The sequence below is a fragment of the Staurois parvus genome, unplaced genomic scaffold, assembly GCF_062004578.1.
Source record: "Staurois parvus isolate SC_StPar_1 unplaced genomic scaffold, SC_StPar_1.0 ptg000381l, whole genome shotgun sequence".
In the NCBI taxonomy this organism is placed as follows: domain Eukaryota; kingdom Metazoa; phylum Chordata; class Amphibia; order Anura; family Ranidae; genus Staurois; species Staurois parvus.
This window is the reverse complement of record NW_028318177.1, coordinates 1,673,940-1,701,060: the sequence shown is the minus strand read 5'-3', so window position 1 is coordinate 1,701,060 and position 27,121 is coordinate 1,673,940. Positions and strand designations below refer to the sequence as shown.

The 27,121-nt window shown below is 41.3% G+C and overlaps 1 protein-coding gene across 1 annotated transcript in view; it reads left to right on the top strand.

Annotated features, from left to right (window-relative positions):
• Positions 1–27,121, top strand: part of HOMER2 (homer scaffold protein 2) — a 253,399-nt gene that overhangs the window by 216,525 nt on the left and 9,753 nt on the right. Inside the window, exon 8 of the mRNA XM_089685711.1 lies at positions 2,507–2,587. Coding sequence (XP_089541837.1) covers positions 2,507–2,587 — 81 coding nt within the window. The remainder of the gene's footprint in view (positions 1–2,506; positions 2,588–27,121) is intronic.

Below are 27,121 nucleotides of genomic sequence, written 5' to 3'. Positions count from 1 at the left end.
ATCTCCCCAATGGGACACAGATGTAAAAAAAACAGGTCTTATACTACTCCCTTATTGTATCCAAATGAAAACGTTTGCCTTAATAGTATAAATCCTATAATATAATACTATCAATCCTGTCAGATTATATTTGCTTTCTGTTCTGTTGAAGAAATTCAAAACTAAATTGCCAAAAAAAAAATATTGGCTCTGCATACACTTAGGCCCATTTCACACAGGTTATGTCAGTCAGTTTTTCCAACCAAATAGGATGGTCCATGTATCTCTGTGGACCGGTGGGTGTAAACGGACTTGTGTCCATTTACATCTGTCTACCTCCAATCCAATCTGGAAGGAGATCTGTTTCCCTCTGTCTTGGCTGATCGGACCAGAGATTAGCCAGTCCATTTACATCCTATCGCCCATAGAGCAGAGTAGGCTGTGTTTGCGCTGCCTAAGCCTCTTTCACACGGGTCAGAATCCGCTTGCTCAGCGGAGGTTCTGTCCGATCATCTCCCGCTGAACAGAGCGGAGCATCCGCTCTGCACCCAACTGCCCTTTGGTCTGATACAAAGGTACTACTATGTTGCCATAGATCACTGCACAGATCTATGGAAACATAGTAGTACCTTCGTTTGACGTGGTTCTAAGGAAAGCAGGATATCCTGGAGTAACACACAAGCGCTGGTTGACCACTATTTATTGGGGGTCACACAATTTATGGTAAGCCTCCCTCTTTTGTGCACCGAGGTGTTGTGTGGTTTACTACTGGGTAGTTAGTAGTCTCTGTGATTCACGTCTATCATTTTTCTCATGAAAAGAAGACTGCCAAATTCTTGTTTGCTCTTCATTTGAACTGTTTGATCTATCTCATTATTATGTGGTGATGCATATCAGTCTGCATGTGTATTGCACATATATTTTTTTTTTTATTATTTTAGCGTTGCACTTTTGTTTGATATTTTGTTATACTATATATTATGGTATTATGCTAGCTGCTATTCACTACCATATTTCACCAAAGCCCTAGCGTGTTTTTTTCAATTTTACATTTATTTTTGTACCTATGCAACAGCATATATTCAGTTTTGGCTTCCTAATGCTCGAAAGCACACCTTATAGCATAGGTATAATAGTATAAAGGGTAAAATACTAGAGTTTTTATGTTCTCTCACAGTACGACCCTACTGAGTTAGGCTTTCAAAGAAGTAGTGAGCCTGTGTTCTGCACCTGCATTGTTTAATTGGTATTTCAGGAAGTAGTTCCCACCAGCCCTGTAGGAAAGGCCACTGATCCCTTGGAGGATCTTGCAGAGTCATTCTGCGAGGAGTATGAGCAATATGTAAGTATCCAGTTCAGTGACTGCAGTTTGATGCTATTGCATTTTGCATAAGTTTTTTATTTTTTTTTTAAACAGTTAACAACAAATTAGTTTAATGCTGTATGGCATATGAGCAAGATGAAGCACATGCACAGTATAATACAGTGAGATCTCGCAGGTTAGAGACAGGATCCCCTTGCAGACACTAGTGACATTCCCTTCCCAGGGGTCATCTTTGCAGCCAGGTGTCAGTGGGAAACCAGGAAGTGAACACACAAAAGGTAAGTACATTTTTCTTGTCAGTGTTAGATGCTTTCACATCATCATGCAGTGATGCATGCTGATGTGATATTTTGTAAAAGGGGGGAAAGTTTGTGCTTTAAATGCTAATATAGGAAATATAATCAGGGCTTTTTTTTCTCAGAAAATAGGTGCAGGAACTCCGCCACCTGCAGGGAGATCATCCAGTGGGGGTGTCATAATCCACACTGCACCCTGAACACCTTGCATCTCCCTTATCCCCAACCTGCACTCAGTGGGAGCCACTCATAAGATCAGATCTGTGGAACTTGTTGGGAGACAAGCTGTCACTTGTAAACACAGAAGCCTGACTTAACTTAATTATCACTACAGCCTGAGCCAGAGGCGGTGGAACTGAGTTCCACCAAGTCCCAGCTGAAAAAAACCCTGAGTATAATATATGACAGAGTTGTGTGAATTTCAAAAGTGGCTGAAAAGGAATACACATATTTTGGCTAGTAAAGCAGCTTGTCACCTTAGTGGTCTTCGGTTGTTTTTTTAAAGTTTTTCAGTTTAATGAAAAGCATGATAGTGCTTGAGATGAACAGCACAGCTTTGGCAGCTTAAATGAAGCTAATAGTGGAAACCTTGTTGTATCAGTGAAGGAAAGTACTTTTTTCCCGGTTCATCATTTCTCTGCCATGACATGCTGAAGAATAATGGCAGACAGGTCCAGTTTTTGTTTTTTTATCCTTCCTTGTGCACCTGTTACTAACTGATATTATCTGATCAGCTCTGTTGCAGTTCATGCTTAGCTGAGTTCTTTACATGGTTAATACAAATATTATTTCTAAAGAAAAAAAATAACTGATCAGATATTTTTATTTTCTGCTGTTAGAGAATGGCAGAATTACCATGTCCCCCTGGATTAATTATGAAATTTATTCATTATGTTCTTTCTTCCAGGAACTTGACGATCTCAGGAAACAAAGTGAAGTCATCCCACAGCTGATGATGGAATGTGAATCAGTGACAGATAAGCTCCAGGTAAACAACATATATGGCACCTATTGGCTTTGATTGATAATTGGACATTTATTACCCAAAGCATGGCCAAATGCAATTTGATTTTCATTAGAACATTCATAGAAAATGTTTTTGTAAGAACAGTCTTTCTTGCCATCATTAAGTCAACTCCTATCACTCATAAGCCCTTAACATTTAGTCCACACCTGTAATTTTAACTGAATCCCAGGCACATTAAACAGGCCTAATTACAATATACACAATTTTTCCAAATAAAAACCACATTCAAAAATGTATGGCGCTTCCATTTTCCTCTGTAAGTGGGGTGATTTACTTTCCTGTGCTTCCTGGCTTGGGATAAAGGTATATGGCGTATGCTAAGACCACACTGTACATACCCTAAAAAGCCATGAAGAAAGTGAAAGTCCAGCACTGACACATTGTGAAATAAAATTGCAGTACTTTATTCATTATCCATCAAGACATAAAAAAGAATTAATCCAGTGTAAATATTGACTCATTTCAGCCCCACAAACTCTGGGCCTTAGTCATAAACCACATTCACAATAGGAATTTTGTTCGTTTGAGAACATTTCCTAATTTTTCTTCTTCAAATCTTTAAAGAAATGTTCTGGAAACAAATTGTCTAACAAAATTCTGCTGGTGCATGGCCAACTTGATTTTGTATCTGCTTTGGGCCTGTGCAGCTTACGTTTCTGATTGTTGTATACAGCTATGAGCTTTCAGCAGCCAAATGCTCATGTAATGGTGGACTGTTTTATGTGTACAGCCTAAAGCGAGGGCGGCAACCCATTGATCCAATCTACCTGTCGACTGCGGGCAAGAGACGGGTAGATCGCGGCCACATTAATGCTTTTCCAACCCTTGTTAGGTTCTGCTCCTTCCTCTCAGCCTCGTCCGCCACTCTCATCCTCATGTCAGAGCAGAGAGCAAAAGGCAGAAAAGGCAGCACTGCTCAGAACGGGGGGGGGGAGCAAGAGCTATCCAGGTTAACTTTTATGGTTGCTAGAACACAGGGCAAACTTAGCAACCAATCACCAGATTACAAATATGAAAAGTTACCTCTGGCAGCTCCTGGTTCTGCCCCCAGTCCAGAACTATGCTGCCTTCCACTCTCCATTGTGCCTTCACACCTGAATAGGTAGGAGCAGTGAAAGAGACTGCTCTACATGGGGGGGGGGGGGGGGGGGTGAAGAAGGCAGGACACTACTATGGGTACATGGGGGGGGGGTGGAATGAACAAGGCAGGACACCACTATGGGTGGGAGCATAGGAAACTACTTGAAGGGGAGGCCTGGGAGCACTACTGGGGAGGAGGAGAGGCAGAGGGTCAGTAGCACACTACCTTGGGGGACACTGAAAAAATGAAACAACCTTAACCAGAGTAAAATTATTGGGGCTTGTTAGGCACCATACCAGCAATACTGCATACAAAAAATATAAAAAGTCAAAGCTTTATGAAACATCATTAAAAAACCATGATTGTAGTACAAAGTTTGAACGTCAAAACAGTTACATAGTTAGTCTGGCTGAAAAGACAAAAGGCCATCCAGTTCAACCATAAAAAAATAAATAAATTTATAATCCTACACCCACAATTGATCCAGAAGAAGGCAAAAAGCCCAGCAAAGCATGATCCAATTTGCTCCTGCAGGGGAAAAAATTCCTTCCTGATCCTTCAAGAGGCAATCGCATATTCCCTATATCAACCTATCAATAGTAACCAGTTATATTCTGTATATCCAAGAAAGAATCCAGGCTTTTTTAAAGCAATCCACTGAGCTGGCCAGAATCAACTCTTGAGGGAGTCTATTCCACATTTTCACAGCTCTTACTGTGAAGATACCTTTATGTGTTTGGAGATTACATTTTTTTTCCACCAGATGTAAATAGTGCCCCCTTGTCCTCTGTGATGACCTCAGGGTGAATAACTCTACACCGAGTTCACTATATGAACCGCTGATGTATTTATACATGTTGTTCATTTTCCCCCCCTAATCTCCTCTTCTCAAGAGAGAATAAATTCAGTTCCTCTAATCTTTCCTCATAGCTGAGCTCCTACATGCCTCTTATCAGTTTGGTTGCCCTTCTCTGTGCTTTCTCCAGTTCCCCAATGTTCTTTTTTTGAATTGGTGCCCAAAATTGAACTACATATTCCAGATGAGATCTTACTGATTTGTACCGGGGTAATATGATATCTCTCTCTCTGGAGTCTATACCTCTTTTAACGCAAGAGAGGATTTTGCTCGCTTTAGAAACAGCAGCTTGGCATTGCATGCAATTATTAAGCTTGTGATCTACCAGAACTCCCAAATCCTTCTCCACCAGTTCTACTAGTAAAAACATGTAACCATTACATATTGTGACTATACAGAACATCAAGCTTATTGTAAGTTGCTCCACGAATTCCATAAATAATACATATGGATAACAGGTGTGTGTGTATATATGTGTGATGTGTGTATAAGATATATATATATATATATATATATATATATATATATATATATATAATCTCATACAGTTCGGTCGGAATATATTTGGACACAGGCACAATTTTAGTATTTTTCAGGTATTTACCAAAACATATTCAAGCTATTGTTATATAATGGAAATGGGCTGAAAATGCACACTCTCAGGTTTAATTTGATAGTATGTACATCCAAATTGAAGGAAGGGTTTAGGAATTACAGCTATTCCCCCCTTTTTCAAGGGACAAAAAGTAATTGCACAATTGAATCAAAAGGTGTTTCATGGCCAGGCGTGGGCTACTTCTTTGTTTTTTCTTCATCAATTAAGCAGGTAAAAGGTCTGGAGTTGATTCTAACTGTGGTATTTGTATTTGGAATCTATTGCTGTGAACCTACATCATGCGTTCAAAAGAGCTGTCCATGCAAGTGAAAAAGTCCATTGTAAGGATTCAAAAACGAAACAAATCCATCAGAAAGAGCAACAACATTAGGAGTGGCCAAATCAACATTTTGGTACATTCTGAGGAAAGAGGAACGCACTGGTGAGCTCAGCAACATAAAAAGGCATGGACGTCCATGGAAAACAACAGTAGTGGATGATTGCAGGATTCTCTCTATGGTAAATAAAAACCCACTCACAACATCCAGACAAGTGAGAGACACTCCCCAGGAGGTGGGCGTATCATTGTCAGTCTACAATCAAGAGAAGACTTCACGAGAGCAAATACAGATTAGACTTTGCCAAAAAACATCTAAAAAAGCCAGACCAGTTCTGGAAAAGCATTCTTTGGACGGATGAAACTAAGATTAATCTGCACCAGAATGACGGGAAAACAGTGTGGAGAAGGCTTGGAACAGCTCATGATCCACAGCACACCATGTCATCTGTAAAACATGGTGGAGGCAGTGTGATGGCATGGGCATGCATGGCTTCCAGTGGCACTGGGTCATTGGTGTTTATTGATGATGTGACAGAAGCAGCCGGATTAATTCTGCAGTGTTTAAAGATATACTTTCAGCCCAGATTCAGCCAAATGCAGCAAAGTTGATTGAACGGCACTTCACAGTACACATCGACAATGATCCAAATCAAACCCAAGAGCTTTTGAAGGAAAAGAAGTGGAATATTCTGCAATGGCCAAGTCAATCACCTGATCTCAAGCCCGCTGCGCAAGCATTTCACTTGCTGGAGGCAAAACTAAAGGCAGAAAGACCCACAAACAAAGAACAACTGAAGACAGCTGCAGTTAGAGCCTGGCAAAACATCAGAAAGGAGGAAACCCAGTCTTTGGTAATGTCCATGGGTTCCAGACTAAAGTGAGTCATTGCCAGTAAAGCATTCTCAACAAAATAATAAAAATGAACAGTTTAATTATGATTATATTCAATTGTCCAATTACTTTTGGTCCCTTGAAAAAGGGGGTATGGCTACTCTTAAGAGCTGTAATTCCTAAACCCTTCTTCCAATTTGGATGTACATACCCTCAAATTAAACCTGAGAATGTGCACTTTTGGCCCATATCCATTATATAACTATAGTTTGAATACGTTTTGGTAAATACCTGAAAATAAAACTAAAATTGTGCCTGTGTCCAAATATATATATGGACCTAACTGTATGTAGTTTCTTTTGGGTTTTCTCCAACGCGCTTCTTAGGACAAAAGCCTGCTTCCTCAGGGAGATTTAATATACATCTCTGGAATTGTAAACCAAGCCATAGTAAACAAACTGCACATAAAAAAAAGCAGAAACAAAAAAAAAACATTATATTTACATATACCAAGAGATGGCATCTAGTTCATGAAACAATCAAGAGACCGTGGTCATTCAAATCCAGAAGGACCCTTCCATCAAAGACTGCAAAAAAGAGGGGTGTATGCCAAGTGAGCCATTAGATTAATCCCATCCTATCTAAGAAAAAAAAAAGAAACTGTAATAGAAAGAGGAAAAAAAAAAAAGACCGAGTGGACTATCGAGTCTGCCTGTTTCTACTTTCTAAGATTAGTTTTGAACTTTCCTCCAGTTAGTTTAGAAGATCTATATAGGGGAATCGGGACCTTCTTCCTCCTGCTGGTGACCCCTCTAGTGATGCATCCTAGAATTCTATTTGCTTTCCCCACTGCCTGGCTACACTGTTTGCTCATTTTGCAATCATCTGAAATAAGTACCCCCAAGTCCTTTTGCTCTGTAGTGCTAGCCAACAATGTACCCCCAATGTTGTACTCTGTCAAGTGATTCTTTTTCCCTAGGAGTATTATTTTACATTTAGAAACATTTCCACTGTTTTGACCAATCTTCCAGCAATGTCAAATCATGTTCCATGTTACAAACCCCTCCATGGATATCAACCCTATTGTACACCTTTGTGTCATCAGCAAAAAGACATAACTTACCCAACAAACCTTTAGTTATATCACTTACATTTAGATTAAACCAAACAGGACCTAGTACAGAGCCTTGTGGTACACTACTAGTGACTGGTCTCTTTTTTCCCATTTACAACCACAATCTGGTAATTAACCTTTAGCCAGCTGCATATTCACTGAACCACCAAAGGGCTAAGTCCTAGCAGTGTACAGCTTTTGTAAATTTTAAATATTTACACTGCTCAAAAAAATTAAAGGAAGACTTTTTAATCAGAGTATAGCATCAAGTCAGTTAAACTCCTGGGATACTGATCTGGTCAGTTAAGTAGCAGAGGGGGTTGTTAATCAGTTTCAGCTGCTTTTGGTGTTAATGAAATTAACAGGTGCACTAGATGGGCAACAATGAAACGACTCCCAAAACAGGTATGGTTTTATAGGTGAAGGCCACTGACATTTTTTTCTCTACTCATAGTTTCTGACTGTTTTTCACTAGATTTGCATTTGGCTAGGGTCAGTGTCACTACTGGTAGCATGAGGCAATACCTGGACCCTACAGAGCCTGCACAGGCAGTCCAACTCCTTCAGGATGGCACATCAATACATGCCATTGCCAGAAGGTTTCCAGTGTCTCCCAGCACAGTCTCAACAGCAGGGAGGAGATTCCAGGAGACAGGTAGTTACTCTAGGAGAGCTGGACAGGGCCATAGAAGGTCCGTAGCCCAACAGCAGGACCTGTATCTGCTCCTTTGTGCAAGGAGGAACAGGATGAGCACTACCAGAGCCCTACAAAGTTACCTCCAGCAGGCCACTGGTGTGAATGTCTCTGACCAAACAATCAGAAACAGACTTGATGGTGGCCTGAGGGCCCGATGTCCTCTAGTGGGCCCTGTGCTCACTGCCCAGCATAATAGAGCTTGATTGGCATTTGCCATTGAGCACCAGAATTAGCAGGTTTTGCCACTGCCGCCCTGTGGCTTCACAGATGAGTGCAGGTGCACCCTGAGCACATGTTGCAGATGTGAAAGGGTCTGGAGAAGCCATGGAGAACGTTATGCTGCCTGTAATAGCGTTCAGCATTACCGTTTTGGTGGTGGGTCAGTGATGGTCTGGGGAGGTATATCCATGGAGGGACGCACAGACCTCTACAGACTAGACCAGTGGTCGGCAAGCCGCGGCTCGCGAGCCACATGCGGCTCTTTACCCACTCTAATGCGGCTCTTCTGTGTGCCGGGCGCCTGCTCCCCTCCCTCCTCTCGGTCGGCCGCTCCCCTGCCTCCTCTCGGTTGGCAGCCCCAAAAGTCCGCGCGGACCTTTTAATCCGGCCCGCGGATGTGGCTGTCAGGATGTGTGTAGGCGGGGCAGCGTGCCGAACGTGAGGGGAGGGGAGCTAGGCTCCTCTCACAGTCCGCCCTGAAGACCCGAACGGCGCGGGAAGACAGCGAGAGGAACGCAAAAGGTAAGTGAATTGACACGGGGGACTTGGCTTACTAGAAGGGGGGGGGGATAGTACTGTGGGGGATGAAATACTATATGAGGGATGAATTACTTTATGAGGGATGAATTACTATATGGGGGGATGAAATACTATATGAGGGATGAAATACTATATGAGGGATGAATTACTATATGAGGGATGAATTACTATATGGGGGATGAATTACTATATGGGGGATGAATTACTATATGGGGGATGAATTACTATATGAGGGATGAAATACTATATGAGGGATGAATTACTATATGAGGGATGAATTACTATATGGGGGATGAATTACTATATGAGGGATGAAATACTATATGAGGGATGAAATACTATATGAGGGATGAAATACTATATGAGGGATGAAATACTATATGGGGGGATGAAATACTATATGAGGGATGAAATACTATATGAGGGATGAAATACTATATGAGGGATGAATTACTATATGAGGGATGAAATACTATATGAGGGATGAAATACTATATGGGGGGATGAAATACTATATGGGGGGATGAAATACTATATGAGGGATGAAATACTATATGAGGGATGAAATACTATATGAGGGATGAAATACTATATGGGGGGATGAAATACTATATGGGGGGATGAAATACTATATGAGGGATGAAATACTATATGAGGGATGAAATACTATATGAGGGATGAATTACTATATGGGGGATGAAATACTATATGAGGGATGAAATACTATACGAGGGATGAAATACTATACGGGGGATGAAATACTATACGAGGGATGAAATACTATACGGGGGATGAATTGCTATGGGGGATGAATTACTATATGGGGGATGAATTACTATGGGGGATGAATTACTATGGGGGATGAATTACTATATGGGGGATGAATTACTATGGGGGATGAATTACTATGGGGGATGAATTACTATATGGAGGATGAATTACTATATGGGGGATGAATTACTATATGGGGGATGAATTACTATGGGGGATGAATTACGATGGGGGATGAATTACTATGGGGGATGAATTACACTATGGGGGATGAATTACTATATGGGGGATGAATTACTATGGGGGATGAATTACTATATGGGAGATGTATTTTCAGTTTTAAAAATGTGGCTCTCAAAATAAATTTCAATCATGGTTTTGGCGAGATTTGGCTCAGTTGAAAAAAAAGGTTGCCCACCACTGGACTAGACAATGGCCCCCTGATTGCCATTAGGTATCGAGATGCAGTCCTTGGACCCATTGTCAGACCCTATGCTGGCGCAGTGGGTCCAGGGTTCCTCCTGGTGCATTCCTCATGTAGCGAGAGTTTGCAGGCAGTTCCTGGAGGATGAAGGAATTGGTACCACTGAATGGCCCCCATGCTCGCCTGACCTAAATCCCGTAGAACACCTCTGGGATATCATGGTTCGGTCCATCCAATGCCATCAGGTTGCACCTCAGACTGTCCAGGAGCTCAGTGATGCCCTGGTCCAGATCTGTGAGGAAATACCCCAGGACACCATCCGTCGCCTCATTAGGAGCATGCCCTGATGTTGTCAGGCATGCATACAAGCACGTGGGGGCCATACAAACTACTGAGTACCATTTTAAGTTGCAGCAATTAAATTTCATCAAAATGGACTAGCCTGCTGCATCATTTTTTCACTTTGATTTTCGGGGTGTCTTAGGTTGATAATTTTCATTACCTTCAAACGATGGGGCATCCTTACGTTCCATTACACAGTCCATATCAGTATAGATATCCAGCATGTCCAGCAAGATATATTCCCCATTGAGATCTAACACATATACAGGTGAAACTCGAAAAATTAGAATATCGTGCAAAAGTTCATTTATTTCAGTAATGCAACTTAAAAGGTGAAACTAATATATGAGAGAGACTCATTACATGCAAAGCAAGATAGTTCAAGCTGTGATTTGTCATAATTGTGATGAATATGGCTTACAGCTCATGAAAACCCCAAATCCACAAGCTCAGAAAATTAGAATATTGTAAAAAGGTGCAATATTCTAGGCTCAAAGTGTCCCACTCTAATCAGCTAATTAAGCCATAACACCTGCAAAGGGTTCCTGAGCCTTTAAATGGTCTCTCAGTCTGGTTCAGTAGGAATCACAATCATGGGAAAGACTGTTGACCTGACAGTTGTACAGAAAACTATCATTGACACCCTCCATAAGGAGGGAAAGCCTCAAAACGTAATTGCAAAAGAAGTTGGATGTTACCAAAGTGCTGTTTCAAAGCACATTAATAGAAAGTTATGTAGAAGGTTATGTAGATCTGCTGGTGTTGGTCCACTGTGCTTCATTAAGTCCAGGGTCAACGCAGCCGTCTACCAGGAGATTTTGGAGCACTTCATGCTTCCTTCCGCAGATGAGCTTTATGGGGATGCTGACTTCATTTTCCAGCAGGACTTGGCACCTGCCCACACTGCCAAAAGCACCAAAACCTGGTTCAGTGACCGTGGGATTACTGTGCTTGATTGGCAAGCAAACTCGCCTGACCTGAACCCCATAGAGAATCTATTGGACATTGCCAAGAGAAAGATGAGAGACATGAGACCAAACAATGCAGAAGGGCTGCAGGCCGCTATTGAAGCATCTGGTCTTCCATAACACCTCAGCAGTGCCACAGGCTGATAGTTTCCATGCCACGCTGCATTGAGGCAGTAATTGCTGCAAAAGGGGCCCAAACCAAGTACTGAGTACATATGCATGCTTATACTTTTTAGAATTCCAATATTGTTCTATGTACAATCCTTGTTTTATTGATTGCATGTAATATTCTGAGATTGTGGATTTGGGGTTTTCATGAGCTGTAAGCCATAATCATCACAATTATGACAAATCACAGCTTGAACTATCTTGCTTTGCATGTAATGAGTCTATCTCATATATTAGTTTCACCTTTTAAGTTGCATTACTGAAATAAATGAACTTTTGCACGATATTCTAATTTTTCGAGTTTCACCTGTATATATACACACAGTGCATCCAGAAAGTATTCACAGCACTTAACTTTTGCCACATTTTGTTATTTTACAACCTCATTCCAAAATGGGTTACATTTTTTTTCCCTCAACATTCTACAAACAATACCCTATAATGACAACATGAAAGACATTTGTTTTGAAATCTTTGCAATTTATTAAAAATGAAAAACGAAAAAAAAAAAACCTGTGTACATCAGTATTCACAGCCTTTGCCATGACACTCAAAATTGAGCTCTGGTGCATCCTGTTCCCACTGATCATCCTTGAGATGTTTCCACAACTTAATTGGAGTCCACCTGTGGGAAATTCAGTTGATTGGACATGATTATGAAAGGCATCAACCCGTCTATATAAGGTTCCACAGTTAACAGTGCACGTCAGAGCACATACCAAGCCATGAAGTCCAAGGAATTGTCTGTGGACCTCAGACAGGATTGTGTCAAGGCACAGATCTGGGGAAGGGTACAGAAAAATCTCTGCAGCATTGAATGTCCCAATGAGCACAGTGGCCTCCATTATCCTTAAATGGAAGAAGTTTGGAACCACCAGGAATCTTCCTGGAGCGGGCCGCCTGGCCAAAATGAGCAATCAAGGGAGAAGGGCCTTAGCCAGGGAGTTAACCAAGCACCCGATGGTCACTCTGGAAGAGCTCCAGCGTTTCTCTGTGGAGAGAGGAGAACCTTCCAGAAGAACAACCATCTCTGCAGAACTCCACCAGTTGGCCTGTATAGTAGAGTGGCCAGACGGAAGCCACTCCTCAGTAAAAGGCAAATGGCAGCCCGCCTGGAGTTTGCCAAAAGGCACCTGAGGGACTCTCAGACCATGAGAAACAAAACTCTCTGGTCTGATGAAACAAAGATTGAACTCTTTGGCCTGAATGCCAAGTGTCATGTCTGGAGGAAACCAGGCACTGCTCCCCACCTGGCCAATACCATCCCTATAGTGAAGAATGGTGGTGGCAGCCTCAAGCTGTGGGAATGTTTTTCAGAGGCAGGAACTGGGAGACTAGTTGGGATCAAAGGAAATATGAATGCAGCAATGTACAGAGACATCATTGATGAAAACCTGTTCCACAGTGCTCTGGACCTTAGACTGTGGCGACGGTTCATCTTTCAACAGGACAACGACCCTAAGCACACAGCCGACATAACAAAGGAGTGGCTATGGGACAACTCTGAATGTCTTGGAGTGGCCCAGCCAGAGCTCAGACTTGAACTCGATTGAACATCTCTGGAGATCTGAAAATGGCTGTACACCAATGCTCCCCATCCAGCCTGAAGGAGCTTGAGAGTTACTGCAAAGGAGAATTGGAGAAATTGTCTAAAAATAGGTGTGCCAAGCTTGTAGCATCACACTTAAAATGACTTGAGGATGTAATTGGTGCTAAAGGGGCTTCAACAAAGTATTGAGCAAAGGCTGGGAATACTTATGTACATGTGTTTTTTTTTCTTTTTAATAAATTGCAAAGATTTCAAAACAAACTTCTTTCACGTTGTCATTAAAAAAAGATGGGGGACCACATTTTAGGTGTAAGCTAATTGGGTATACATATTTACTCATTCAAAAGACTACTGAGTCCCAAAGAAGCAGAGGACACTGGTATGGGGGGGGGGGGCACAGGACACTGCTTTGGGGGGCATAGGACACTACTGTGGTGGGGACAGGGGGTGATGTGAAGGGCGCAAGGGACACTACTGTGGAGAGTGATTTGAAGGCGGGACAGAGGATAATACTGTGGGGGGTGATGTGAAGGGGGTCAGAGAATATTATTGTGACACACTGTTCTTAATGTCATTGTTTTATTTGGGGCTTGATCTCTTCCTTGTTGTCCAGGTAGATCTTCGTCTCCCAAAGGCCCCTAGCCTAAAGCAAACCTGTCACTCCTGACCCTCTGCAAATAATCACAGAGAATAGGCATTGCCCAGTGTTGGATGATTGCAATAACTGCCCAGCATTTTGCAACATGGCGTTCTACACCTCTGGAGTGCCTGCAATAGGCCATTTCCTGTATTTTTTTTATATTTATTGCAGAGGAATATCCTTCACACATAACACAGGGAACCTCTTAGGAGATAACCTGTACCTGTTCTGTAATGTTAAATTTAAGCTTTAATACTACATGCTGATCTTGTGTTACTGGAAAGATTCCCTCGGGTATCCTTATGGGACCTTGCCAGCTCTAAATATTTGGTCTCTGCTAGATGCATCCTGGACATTTTTACCAAATTGATCTAAGAATACAAAACACATTGGCTCAGTGTATTTTCTAGCCAAAATCATCAACCTATTTTTAACTTTAAATCAGATTTTGATGACTTCTTTCCCTTTTGTACATGGGTATCCATTTTTATTTAATCATTAATGACCTTCTTCAATAATTCAGGACCAGCAGGAAAAGGTGACTTTTAGCTAATAAATTAACGAGGGTTGGGGCTTAATTTCCTTTTATTAACGTTGCATAAGGCATGTTCGTTTTGTCATTATGAATATCACCTTGCTGTTAATAACATAATTTCACACCTTATTCCTCATGAGAGAGTCACTTATTTATAACCTTGAGATATCCTATTCATTTCCACCTGGAAATAGAATGTGCAGATATGTAAAGTTGTCTTTCTTTAAAGATGTTTCCATCCTTGTGACTTTATAAATCTAGTTAAGCCACTTGATTACAGCTGGGTTGGCATTAAATTTCTTAGTTAACATCCACAGCACGTTTGTTGTTTTCAGGAGCTAAACTGTACTGAGAATAATTGCGTGGGACTGGAGCCGTTCTGGACGGTCATCGATGGAGTTCAAAAGCATCCTCTTCATTTTCCAGTGAAAATGAAGAATGGCAGTAGGAGTAGCACTGCTGTAATTTGTCCTTTTCCCTCAAAATGTCCTAGCAAGTTGGATACTTTGCACTTTTAAATCATAAGCAAACCAGGGTTTTCTATGTCTTACCTGTGGTCACATTTTATTTATTTATTAAATGAGGTGGACACAGTTGCCACTTGCCTTCTCCAAACTTCCATCAGTCATGAGTAAATAGAGTGGTGGACACCTGTACATGTGGATGTGCAATATATTGCTGTTAGTTTACTCATCATACTGGTGATGTCCATATTTCTGGAATAGGAGATGTTGACAGCCAGGGTGTGCACAGATAGTTGGCACAGGCAGCATTTACCTGAACCCAGAAGCTCTGCCAGTACCAACAGCAATGCTTACTACAGAGTTGGCCCCATTGCTCAGTTTGTGGTAAATAACTAGTAGACAGAGCCTATAAGAGAAGTATGGGGTTTAAAAAAAAAAAAATATATATATATATATATATATACATACATAAACGGTATATACACACACACATATACTCCTCTAGGTGAATGCAGTTGTCAGTCTCTGGCAGCGGTGCGCTCTGCCACACTGGAGGGCTGGGGAGGGGAGGGACCGGCTGGCTCAGTCTCCAACTGATGCAGCTGAGAAGCTGAGCTAGCTGCCGCTCCAGGCTGTTGGGTGGATCCCGACTGTATATAAAATAAATGTACCAGTATATTGTATGTACTAATTTAAGTGACACCTAGAAGGACAGTAGTCTGTTTTTATATTCTGATTGTTAACCTATATCTGTGGAATACTGGCTTACTTGGGCAATACACAGATGCTTGCAGTAATGAGCTGTTCTGCTTATTAGGCAGTGCTGGCAGTGGAAATCTCTAGAGTCACCACTCTACTAGTAAGAATTTATTTTGTACAATTAAGTTGGACATACACGAGTAGGTCTGGCAAGAACTGTGACTAGAAACATGGGAATTGTTTCACTCCTAGTAGCAGGTGAAGATGGGAAGGGTGAGACCTTGGTTACTGGGTTTTAAAGCATATGGAAGATAAAAGATTAATTAGGGGTCATTGGTTAGCAATCTGATTTTGTACCAATGAGTATATTGGAAACACAGTCCAAGACTTATTGTAACTCAGTTTTAGACCCTGCTTTACTGATTTATTTTTTCAACCATGATCCAAACTTTACTTTGTCATTCTCATTTTTTCTTTGTAACAAAAACATCAGCAAAGTGACCACCAAAACCTTTCAAATGCAGTGCTTACCCGTGGGGTTTATTTGCAGCTTACTGCCCCCTGCCCTTTATGGCACACTTTAGGTAGCTTCCTTTTAGCTGTATTTAGTCTATATTAGTCCATAACCCAGTACAGTAGGCTGTAATTAGGAACCCTGATAAGAAAATAAAGTGACCACACACTCTCTGCATTAAAGGAGAAGTAGGGCCAAAGCATTTTTTGGCCCTACTTCTATGGATCACAGGAATGCACTTCATTATGCAATCCTGGGGCTCGTTTGCAGCCGAAAGCGTGCTAAATCCTGCTGTCTGATGTCACTTAGCCGTTCCAGGCTCTGGATTGATCCCAACTTTAAAGTCGGGGTCCACACAGATGCCTGGACTGGCAGCTGGCTCAGCCTCTCAGCCAGCTCAGCCTCTCAGCCAGCCACAGAGAGCGTGAGTCAGCCAGCCCCGCCTCCTCCACAGCCTGACATTTCAGTGAGCGCTGGAGGGGCAGAGCAGAGAGACTTGAAGCCAAGAGAACTGAGTGATCAGTGGTCTTGATCACTCAGTTCTCAAACTTAGAGGAGATGGGGAACAGCTGCAGCTGGGATCAGTGCTGCAGCTACCTAGGTGAGTATGAATGTTTTTGTTTTTTTAATTCTTGAAATTCAATGTTAAGGTAAAAAATCTTTTGTGTGCAGCTCCCCCCTTGCCTCCCCTAAATACTTGCCTGACTCGATGTCAATCCAGGGCTGTGCACAAGAACAGTGGCGCTGCTCTATCCCTTTCCTCCCTGGACTCAGTGAGAGCAGCAGGAGCCATTGATCAGAGAGCTATGAGGTCTAGCAGAGAACATAGAGTAGAGGGCTCAAAATATACGAGCAAAGAAAAAGCATACAAATTGCTATAATATGCCCAAAATCACTTAATACTCCCTTCGAAGAAGAGGCCATGGCTCCTTCTGGAGATCTGATTTTAGAAATGAGGGTAAGAGGCATGTCATGTTGAGACAATGTGGCTAGAAATCTACCATTCTTGTCTCCATTTCCAAAATTTTGGTCTGCACGTGTAAAAATCTAAGCTGATTTAGATGAAGCTCCTTCCTAGTCAACATGAGTAAATCAAAATTTTTGGTAGTAGGAGAGAAGGCATAGCATTGGATCTGAGCATCCACCTTCATTTGACGTCATTCTGTGGTGCATACTGGATCTGATCGAATAGCAGCTATAAGGGAGATCTATATACCTTAAAGGCATTCCATACTATATCTGGAGAATAATACCACTCATTAGTCTCCCAGCAGCTCTGTATTTTTACTTGTGTCATAGATGAGCTGTTGTAAATCCAGGACAAAAAAACAAAACAAAAACTTGAGCTCCCATGGATTACTAGGATGTTTCTTTCCTGCACTTCATGTGTCAATCACGATGCTCAATGATGAGGATAGGTACAGACTTGAGAAATATAAATAGGGCTACCCTGTTCAACTTGCCAGACAGCTAACCAACAACATTGGTCTGCAGCCCCAGTCTAAAAATGGCTTTTATCAGCAAGGAACATTGATAGGTATCAATACGTATTTATATTTCTCATGCGATGCCCATCCATGTTCACTGCTGAAAAAGCCAGTTATAGACCTGGGGCGGTGACCGGTTTTTTGATGGGTATAGACTTGGCTTTACTCTCAGTGACTAAAATGATCTGAAAGCAGGATGGGCAACAGTAATTTACTTTGCATGTCTAGTTTGAAATCAGCTAATTGCGTATTATCAGTGTGAATTCTTGCTATTTAGTTCTGCCATTCTAAACTCCAGAAAGGTTTGTTTAAATGGGAGTTATTCTATGACTTTATAGCTCAAACAATACGGCATACCTCAAGTTTTATATACATACATATTTGTATAATGATAAAATAGCAGTCCCCTTATATTAGGCCTTTTTAAAAAAACATTTTAAACTAAGAAATACCAAATTGTGTTAGAATTACATTTAGAGGTGACATTAACCATGAGCTGAATGTAAATGTTCCATCTGTAAGAGAAACTGGGGAAACCTAATGTTAGACTATAATTAGACAATTATATCCATGATGGCTCACAGAAGAGCAGGCGTCTTGGAGCCCCAGACATTATTACTATAGAGCTGGAGAAGAAGAGTTATTTCCGCTCTGAGGTGAGCTGACCTCTCACGGGTTTTAAAAGGTCTTTATCTGAAAGGATGGAGATCAGAAGTCTTATAGCTCTACTAGTGATAGTATCTTCACCCCATTAGTAGAACCAAAGCACATTAACCTTTCTGTTAGATATTTAAGTTAGTTTAGATTTATCTGCAAATAAACAAGTCTAGAAGGAAAAAACAGCATTTTGCATGAGCAATATTTAAAACACAACTTGTCTTTTTTTTTTTTTTTTTTATGCAGACACTGCAGTTGTTAAAAATAGTGTATGCATGGCTTTTTCAGAAGGTCTCTTGGCTGCTGTGTAGGACCTGAGATTCTCTTTGACTTCTTGGCATCAGCTCTTCTGCCTGAACAGCTCAAACGTCTTGGGCTTTCCACATCTCCCTCTCTCCATCTCTCTCTCCAACCCTCAGCTGGCCATACACTAAGAATTTAGTTTGAAATTTTTCATTTTAAAGGATAAGTTCAGCTTTTTGGACAGAATTTCATTTTTCATAATACATAGAAGTGTTTTCCAATGCCACTTCTGGCCCAGCCACCCCATTGTCCTTTTCTCTCACTTACCTCATCCACAGGACGTTTAATTTTTTGTCCGTTTATGTGAGATTTTGAACTGATTTTCAGAATCCATCATCTCCTGTAGATAGTCTCTTCCTGAAGGCCACCTCCCAAAGGCGTTCACTTCCTTGTTGCATTACAGAAGAGGACATGGTAGGGTTTGTTCACCATTTTGGTCCACACCTCCCTCATTACAACACCACCTTCCACCAACCTCCTATACAATCCGACTGTACAATCTCCTTTAGATCTCCTTTCAGCTATGTTGTACAAGGGCCTGTCAGATGTGATACAAATTGAATAGGTTGTTCAGGTGTGTCCTCCTATTCTATAGCTCTGGTCTAAAGGAAGTTGTATGGAAATTGTACAATCAGATTGCGTAGTGTATGGCCGTCTTTATACAAGTACATAGAAGGAAATGGATGGAGGCACTCAGTTGCCAGGCCCCATTCACATCCCCATGTAGTGAAAACTCACATTCCCGCATGCGTTTGTTTTGGAGTGTTTTCACTTGTCATGTATAGGGTAGCCCATTCGCTTGAACCGGCTTCCCTACATGCAACAATCACCCCAGAGAAACTCCTGTACTTTGTGTAGTGGAGCACGGTGCCTTACCGCAGTTTATGGTGTGTTTGCCGCTCTTGGGGTGTCTTTAACATGTAATGACAACAGAAACCCAATGCACATTTGCAGTGTGTTTCTGAAACGCATAGCAAAGCGCCCATTTTCTGGGCAGTTTTCCATGCATTCAGAAACACATAGATGTCAGTGGAGCCTCATTGTCCTTTATAATAAACCAATCTCAGTTTCAAGCTCCTAGAGTTTCTTGGCTTATTTTTATAATGACACACATAGGGAAGCCCATTGATTTCAGTGTGCTGCACTGCACGTGGCAAAGTAGCTTATGGGACATTGTAACGTGGTGCGACGTGCACGTTTTTTACTGCAGGTTTTACTGCATTTATCACCCATTTTTTCATGTGGCAAATTGTGTGCTTGTTTCTGTGTTTGGTGTGCCGTTAACAATTAATGACACTGAAAGCTCAACTAGGTAATTCTAGGTGTATAAATGTGGCCATACGCAATACAATCTGATTGTACAATCTCCTTTAGAGTTACCAAAACTATATAGTAGGAGAACACAATTTCTGTTCAGTTGCTTTGTATATAATCAAGCAGGCCCTTGCACTACATCAGGGGTGTCCCGTGGGCTGCATACAGCCCCAGGGAGTTCAGCATGCACCCTGAGCCCATCCGTAGAATCGCTGGGGTAGCCTGGTAAATGCACGTGTGGAGAGATCCCTGATGCTGTGAAAAAATAGTTGATGGGTGAAGGGTGTGTGCTAATGAGGTCAGTGCAGGATGTGTGTGCGAATAAGACCACCAGATAATCTGCTTCCTGGTCATACTGGCTCCTCCGTCCTAAATGTACATCAGGATGTGAAAAAGCTTTCTAAGAAATTTACCAAGGGCTAAGGTAAGGCCTTGTTCTCAAAATCAAAGAGAGCTTGTATTTTTCTGCAACTGAGATAGATTAATGGTATATCGGTGCATAGGGGAGCTGGATGTTGGGGGGGGGGGGGTGAACTTAGCCTTTAAGAATGTTTGATTATCTAAAAATTTGTGGAGTCAAATCAAAAATTGTTTTCGATTTGCAGTAAAAAGAAAATTCGAAGTAGCAGGATGGAAATTTTTTCTCAAATTTAACCACTTGCCCTCCAGAGGATTTACCTCCCTTCCTGACCAGACCTTTTTTTTTGCATTACGGCACTGCGTTACTATAACTGACAGTTGTGCAGTCATGCAACAATGCACCCAAATGTACGGCCTTTTTTCCCCACAAATAGAGCTTTCTTTCTGTGCACAGCCATGCAAAGCAGCGTGCCAGAGCTGACAGGGAGGAGAACTGTTTTGTTTACCGACAGTTCTCCCCCCTTCCCCCCCCCCCCCCAGTCAGAGATCCTTGGCAATCACCAAACGCTGGTGAGTAATCACCGGTCGGGACTCAGTGATTGACAGCCGCGGCTGTGAATGACGGCGCGGGTAGGGCGTGCGCGTGCCTCGCGTGCGCCCCTTACCCAGGAATGCAAAATTACATATATAAACGTGATTTTGCGCACAGTTGCCGCCCTGTAGCAGTATCTCTGCTATGGAGCGGAGCTGAAGCAGTTAATCAGTTTCTAACCTTGATACTGGTTTTTATTTGGAAAAGTCAATTCATTCTGAAATCGATTTTCCAAAATCGAACTTAATTTTGAAGTACTTTTGAACGACAATCATCAAATCATCGAATGTACTGAGAATTTCTGTACAAGAATCTACTAGTTTATAGCCAGCTTTAAGTAGCCTTATGCTCCTATATTTGCATCAGTGCACAAAACAGCATGGCTCCCCCAGTTCTGTTCTCTCTTCTCATTGGTGGACAGCAGCATTTTGTAAACCAAGTTAAAAGTGTCTAAAAAAAGTGGAAGAGAGATGGAGAGGATTGGACACACCCATTTCTAGCAAAACATAAAGAAAAATTTTCGTGCAGACAGCTGTCTGCGAGGGACTAATTACATCGCTTCCTTCAGACTGAAGCACTGCCTTTATCTTCTCACACAAATGGGAACAGACCATGCAAGATGGCATATGGATAATGCAAAAAGTAACACAAATTAGCAAGTATGCATGCATGCACCATTTTATAAAGTGGAACTGTAGGCAAACCTTTTTCATTTTGGATGAATTAAGGGAGGTTTATAACCCCCTGTGAGGAAATCCTTTCAAAGTGAGGATTTTCTTTCACTTTTGTTAATAACAGTCATTAAAAAAAAAAAAAGCGTGTGAATCTGCATAGCGGGGGCATAGATAACAGAACGGTGTTCTATTCCCTCAACACTTTGTCCTGAAGTAGATAAATAAGTTATTAATTTAGTTTATACTTTAACTTACAGTTCCTCAGAGTGTTTGCAAAAGTTCTGCACAATGAAGGGCTTGTTAACACCATGTCCAATGAACTGAATAGATCAATGCAAGGACACATAGAAAACATTTGTTTTCCACGTGTCTTGTTCCCAACATAACACTTTTTTAATGTCACGGTGCTGACCAATCAGAAGTCGTCTAGCCTGTACTATCACCCTGGAGGAGAGAATGCCGTGGGGATTTCAAATCCCCAGACCTGTAAAGCAGCTTTTCCTTGTATGACAGCATGGGATCAGTGCAGGGAGGTTTCCTGCACCGCTCCTGTGTGAACTCGGCCTATGATAAGCCTGGGTTCACACAGGAGCAGTGGGGAAACTGCATGCAATTTGGACAGGAATCGCACCGCTTTCGTGATCAAATCGCATGCTATTCTTTGCAGTGTGATTTGCCGCCATACATTTTCTATGGACACAAATCGCACCGCAAAGTATCGTTATCGGTGAGTACTTGAACAAAAGTATTGGTACTTGTACTTGCCCAAATTCTAAAACCCTTGCAATGTATATAAATAGCCACGTCAGATTTGTTTTTGCTTTCCTTAACCAAAATGGAGTTACACTGGCCAATAACTAGGGATGCACAGATACCCTTTTTGGGTCAGCAAGTACAAGTACTGTGACCATTAGCTCCATGTATTGACCATAATGCAGTATTTTCCTGATTCAGACTATTAGGTATGAATGAAGAAAATTCGACCTAGAGAGAAAAAAAGACTAACATTGAATTTGCCCCCATTCACCCAGAATGAATGTGTATGCAGTTTCACAGGATGAACAGCTCTCCTGTTTGTTTATAAATACAACTCTACATGTGTTCAGAATGCCCCATTGTTGTCCTGATTGCCACAGATACAGGGAAGATATATTTGTGATTTTCTATAACTGAAAAAAATAAAACTACTGTAGATTACAATACGTCTTTTTCAATGCTAGATTTCAAAATGGCCTCTTTAGCAGATAAAGTGGTTGTAAAGACTGAAGGTTACTGTGAAAACGTTCTGTGACCAGTCGCCACCCCCCCACTCCCATATACTTACCTGAGTTTAATCTCAATCCAGTGCTGTCTTCAGTCCTGCTCTCTCTCTTCTCACAGGACACAGAGGCAGCAGTGGAAGCCATTTGCTCCTGCTGCAGTCAATCAAATCCTGTTGGGGGGCTGAAGCCGAGTTGCGCTTTGTGTGAGCCTCACTTTAGAGTGAGCCTTCATGAGTGCTCCATAGCAAGCATTTGCTATGGGGGCACACACAGAAGCCAAGAGTACTGGCAGGGGACTCCAAAAGGACAGGTTGGGGCTTCACTGTGCAAAACAAATGCATGAAGTGGTAAGTATGACATTTATTTATTTCAGGTACTTGTATAGCGCCGTCAATTTACGCAGCACTTTACATATATATTATACATTCACATCAGTCCGTAACCCTCAAGGGGCGTACAATCTAAGGTCCCTAGCTTACATTCATACATGCACATACTAGGGACAATTTAGACAGGATCCAATTCACCTACCAGCATGTCTTTGGAGTGTGGCAGGAAACCGGAGTACCCGGAGGAAACCGCAAACAGGCACAGGGAGAACATGCAAACTCCAGGCAGGAGGTGCCGTGGCTGGGATTTGAACCAACAACTCTAGTACTGCCAGGCGGAAGTGCTAACCATTTAGCCACTGTGCTGCCCTACATTTATTGTGGATTGCACCCCGTTCAGGGAGTAGAGTTGAGGGTTAAAAAAAACTGTCTCAGAACTCTCAGCAAAGTTGCTTCAATTAAAACAAATGTACAATTTGCTGGCAATTTTACATTGAAGTCTATGGGAGTCTTGTTGCACAAGAATTGCCCAAAAGTAGTTCAGTATTTAGTATTTTTTTTTTTTTTTTTGTCACAGCAACTCAAGTCATGGCAATTAAGATAGCACCCTTTCAAATCTATGGGGTTGTTTTACTGCAACTGGAGAATGCAAAAGGTGGTGCACTTCTGCATAGAAACCAATCGGCTTCCAGGTTTTATTTTCAAAGCTTAATTGAACAAGTTGAAGTTAGATGCTGCATGTACAGCTGCACCAGATTTTGCACTCTCCAATTTTAGTAAATCAACAACTGTGTGTTTTCACATGACCAGCAATTTTACCTGTCACCAGATTGTCGTAAGTTGCTGGAAAGTTGCTCTAGTTGAACCAGGGTTTAGAATAACTTCAAGTCTCCTTATATACTTAGACATTGCAAACAGCAGTGATTGACACAGGTAAAAGAGATACAACTGAACTTAGTGGCTTAGTATAAATTGTCAGCAGATTAGTCAACCTTGAATTACAGAAAATGAATGATACTATATTTATAATATTTTTCCGGTGTAATCTTATTTTGTAGTAAAACACACATCTATTGTTACAGTGTAATATAGTGATTGCAGTATATGTCAGACAACACAGTAGTTGATGTAGCAATGAATTAATTGGACCACAGGAGCAATTCCAAATAATAGTACGGTCAGCCAAACAATTACCTGGTTGTACCATGTCACACTCACTTGGACAGATGCTCCATTATAATCAAAGACTGAAAGCAATTAATGCTCAGACATTCTTTTCTGTCCAGAACACTGATGACAGACTAATTGAACCTAAAGAAGATTGTAGACTGAAAACAGACCTGCCTTCAACTCTGTATATAATTGCCAACAAACCTGTAGCCTCTGTGACCCATAATGCTTAAATAGAAGCCTAGCAGTTGGCCTGAATGTAAGGTCATGGCAACACCGCTGTGCTCCATAAATGTGTTGCTGAGCTACTGGGGGGGTGGGAGTCTAGTGCACTTTTTTTGGTCTGATGAGTGGTATTAAAGTGCAGTGCTAGGAAAAAGTATTTGCTCCATTCCTGATTTTTTTTTTTTGTATATTTGACCCACTTAAATGATTAAGATCATCAAACAAATTTTAATTTTACACAGAGATAACCAGAGTAAACAAAAATGCAATTTTTAAATGATTTAATTAAAGGAAAAAAGCTGTCCAAACCTGCCTGGCTTTGTGAAAAAATAATTCCCACCCTTTGCTAAATCATGAACTGTGAATAACCACATTTTTGAAAGCTGAGTTACATTTCACTTGTCACATCCAGGCCTGATTACTGCTAGACCTGTTGAATCAAGAAATCATTTAAGTAGAAGCTGTCTGACAAAGTGAAGCACACTGAAAGATCTAAAGAAAAAAACACATCAAGCCACGATCTAAATAAATTCAAGAACAGCTGAGAAACAAAGTAATTGTCATGTATCAGTCTGGAAAGGGTTACAAAGCCATTTCTAAGGTTTTTGGACTTCAGCAAACCACAGTGAGAGCCATTATCTACAAAGGGAGATAACAGTGGTGAACCTTCCCAGGAGTGGCCAGTCTACCAAAATTACTCCAAGGTCACAATGATGACTCATCCAGGATGTCATAAAAGAACCCAGAACAACATCTAAGGAACTGCAGGTCTCACTTGCCTCTGTGAAAGTCAGTGTTCATGATTCAACAGCAAGAAGAAGACTGGGCAAAAATGGCATCCATGGGAGAGTTCCAAGGTGAAAGGCACTGCTGACCAAAAAACGCAAAGGCACATCTCACACAAAAAACATCTTGATTATATTAAGACTTATTGGCAAATATTCTGTGGATTGATGAGACAGGAGTTGAACTTTTTGGAAGGTGTGCCTCCTGTTAGATCTGGCATGAAACGAAGAACGTATTTCATAAAAAGAATATCATACCAACATCAAACATGGTGATGGTAGTGTGATGGTCTGGGGCTGCTTTGCATCTTCAGGATCTTGATGACTTTCCATAATTGTTGGAACCATGAATTCTGCACTCTACCAAAAAATCCTGAAGAAGAATGTCTGGCCATCAGTTCATGACCTCAAGCTCAATTGCACTTGGGTTATGCAGCAGGCATAGATCTGCAACACACCAGCAAGTCCGGATCTAAGTCTGATTGGGACGCTGTGGCATAACCTTAAACAGATCATTCATGTACGAAAACCCTCCACTATATCTGAATTAAAACAATTCTGCAAAGAAGAATGGGCCAAACTGCCTCCACAACGATGTGCAAGACTCATTACCAGTTATTGAAAACGCTTGATTGCAGTTGTTGCCGCCAAGGGTGGCACAACCAGCTAATAGGTTTAGGGGCAATTACTTTTTCACATAGGGCCAGGCAGGTTTGGACAGCTTTTTTCCATTAACTGCTTCCATACCAGGCACTTTTACCCCCTTCCTGCCCAGGCCATTTTTCAGGTGTCACACTTTGAATGACAATTGCGCGGTCATACAACACTACCCAAACTAAAAAATTTTATCATTTTCACACAACTAGAGCTTTCTTTTGGTGGTATTTAATCAACACTGGGGTTTTTATTTTTTGCTAAATTAACAAAAAAAGACTGAAAATTTTGAAAAAAAAACACGTTTTCTTTGTTTGTTATAAAAGTTTGCAAATAAATAATTGTTCTTCATAAATTTAGGCCAAGATGTAGTCTACTACATTTCTTTGGTGAAAAAATCCCAAATTAGGATGTATTATTTAGTTCACAAACTATGGGATATATCTGAAAATTGATCGGTCCTGAATTACTGACGGCCAATCTAATTTCTTGATGTCCAAGAATGTCAGAACAGTACAGATATTCCCCCAAATTACCACTTTGTGCAAAGTAGACAGTCCGACGTATTTCATGGCGAGTTTTTTGAAGTTTTTTTGTCATCATTTTTTGGAAAATTAAAAAATTCAAAATTTTCACTATTTTTTTTTTTACATACTGTCATCAGTGCAGTACAGCGTCATCATATAACTGGCATGGCGGTGATAAGGGACACTGGTGACAGTACGAAAAAAAAAATTGATAATTGTTTTACTTTTTTCTATTAGTTTTGATTTTTGTATTACTTTTTTTTCTCTTTTTTAAGATTTTTTTTCATATTTCACTATGACCAAAGTAGTGTAATGTTACCATAGTAACATTGTACTACTTTGGGGAAGTGATCAGTATTTTTTTTTTTTTTTACACACTTTGCTTATAGCAAATAATTACTTTGCTATAAGCAAGCATTTACCTGAATGACATCGATTCATTCAGGGTTTTTTTTTGTGCTTAGCTGTGATTTGCCCATGGCTAATCACATGACACATCTGGGCTGTGATTGGCCCAGCTTGTGCATGTGATCGCTGTGACCATTCACAGCTAGACACACTTGTATACAATGGATGGCTTGAAAGGAAGCCATTCATTGTATACAACTGTCATGTGACCTGCTGTGATTGGTCACAGCAGGTCACATAGTACTGACAACGGGGCCGGTACACGGTCGTGACAGATCACGCCGCAGAGTGGCCCTGCGAGCAGGCGCACTGCGCATGCCTGAAAGGACGCCATATGGCGTCCACCCGGAGGGATGAGCTGCTTGCCCGACCGCCATCTGGCTATAGGCCGGGCGGCAGCT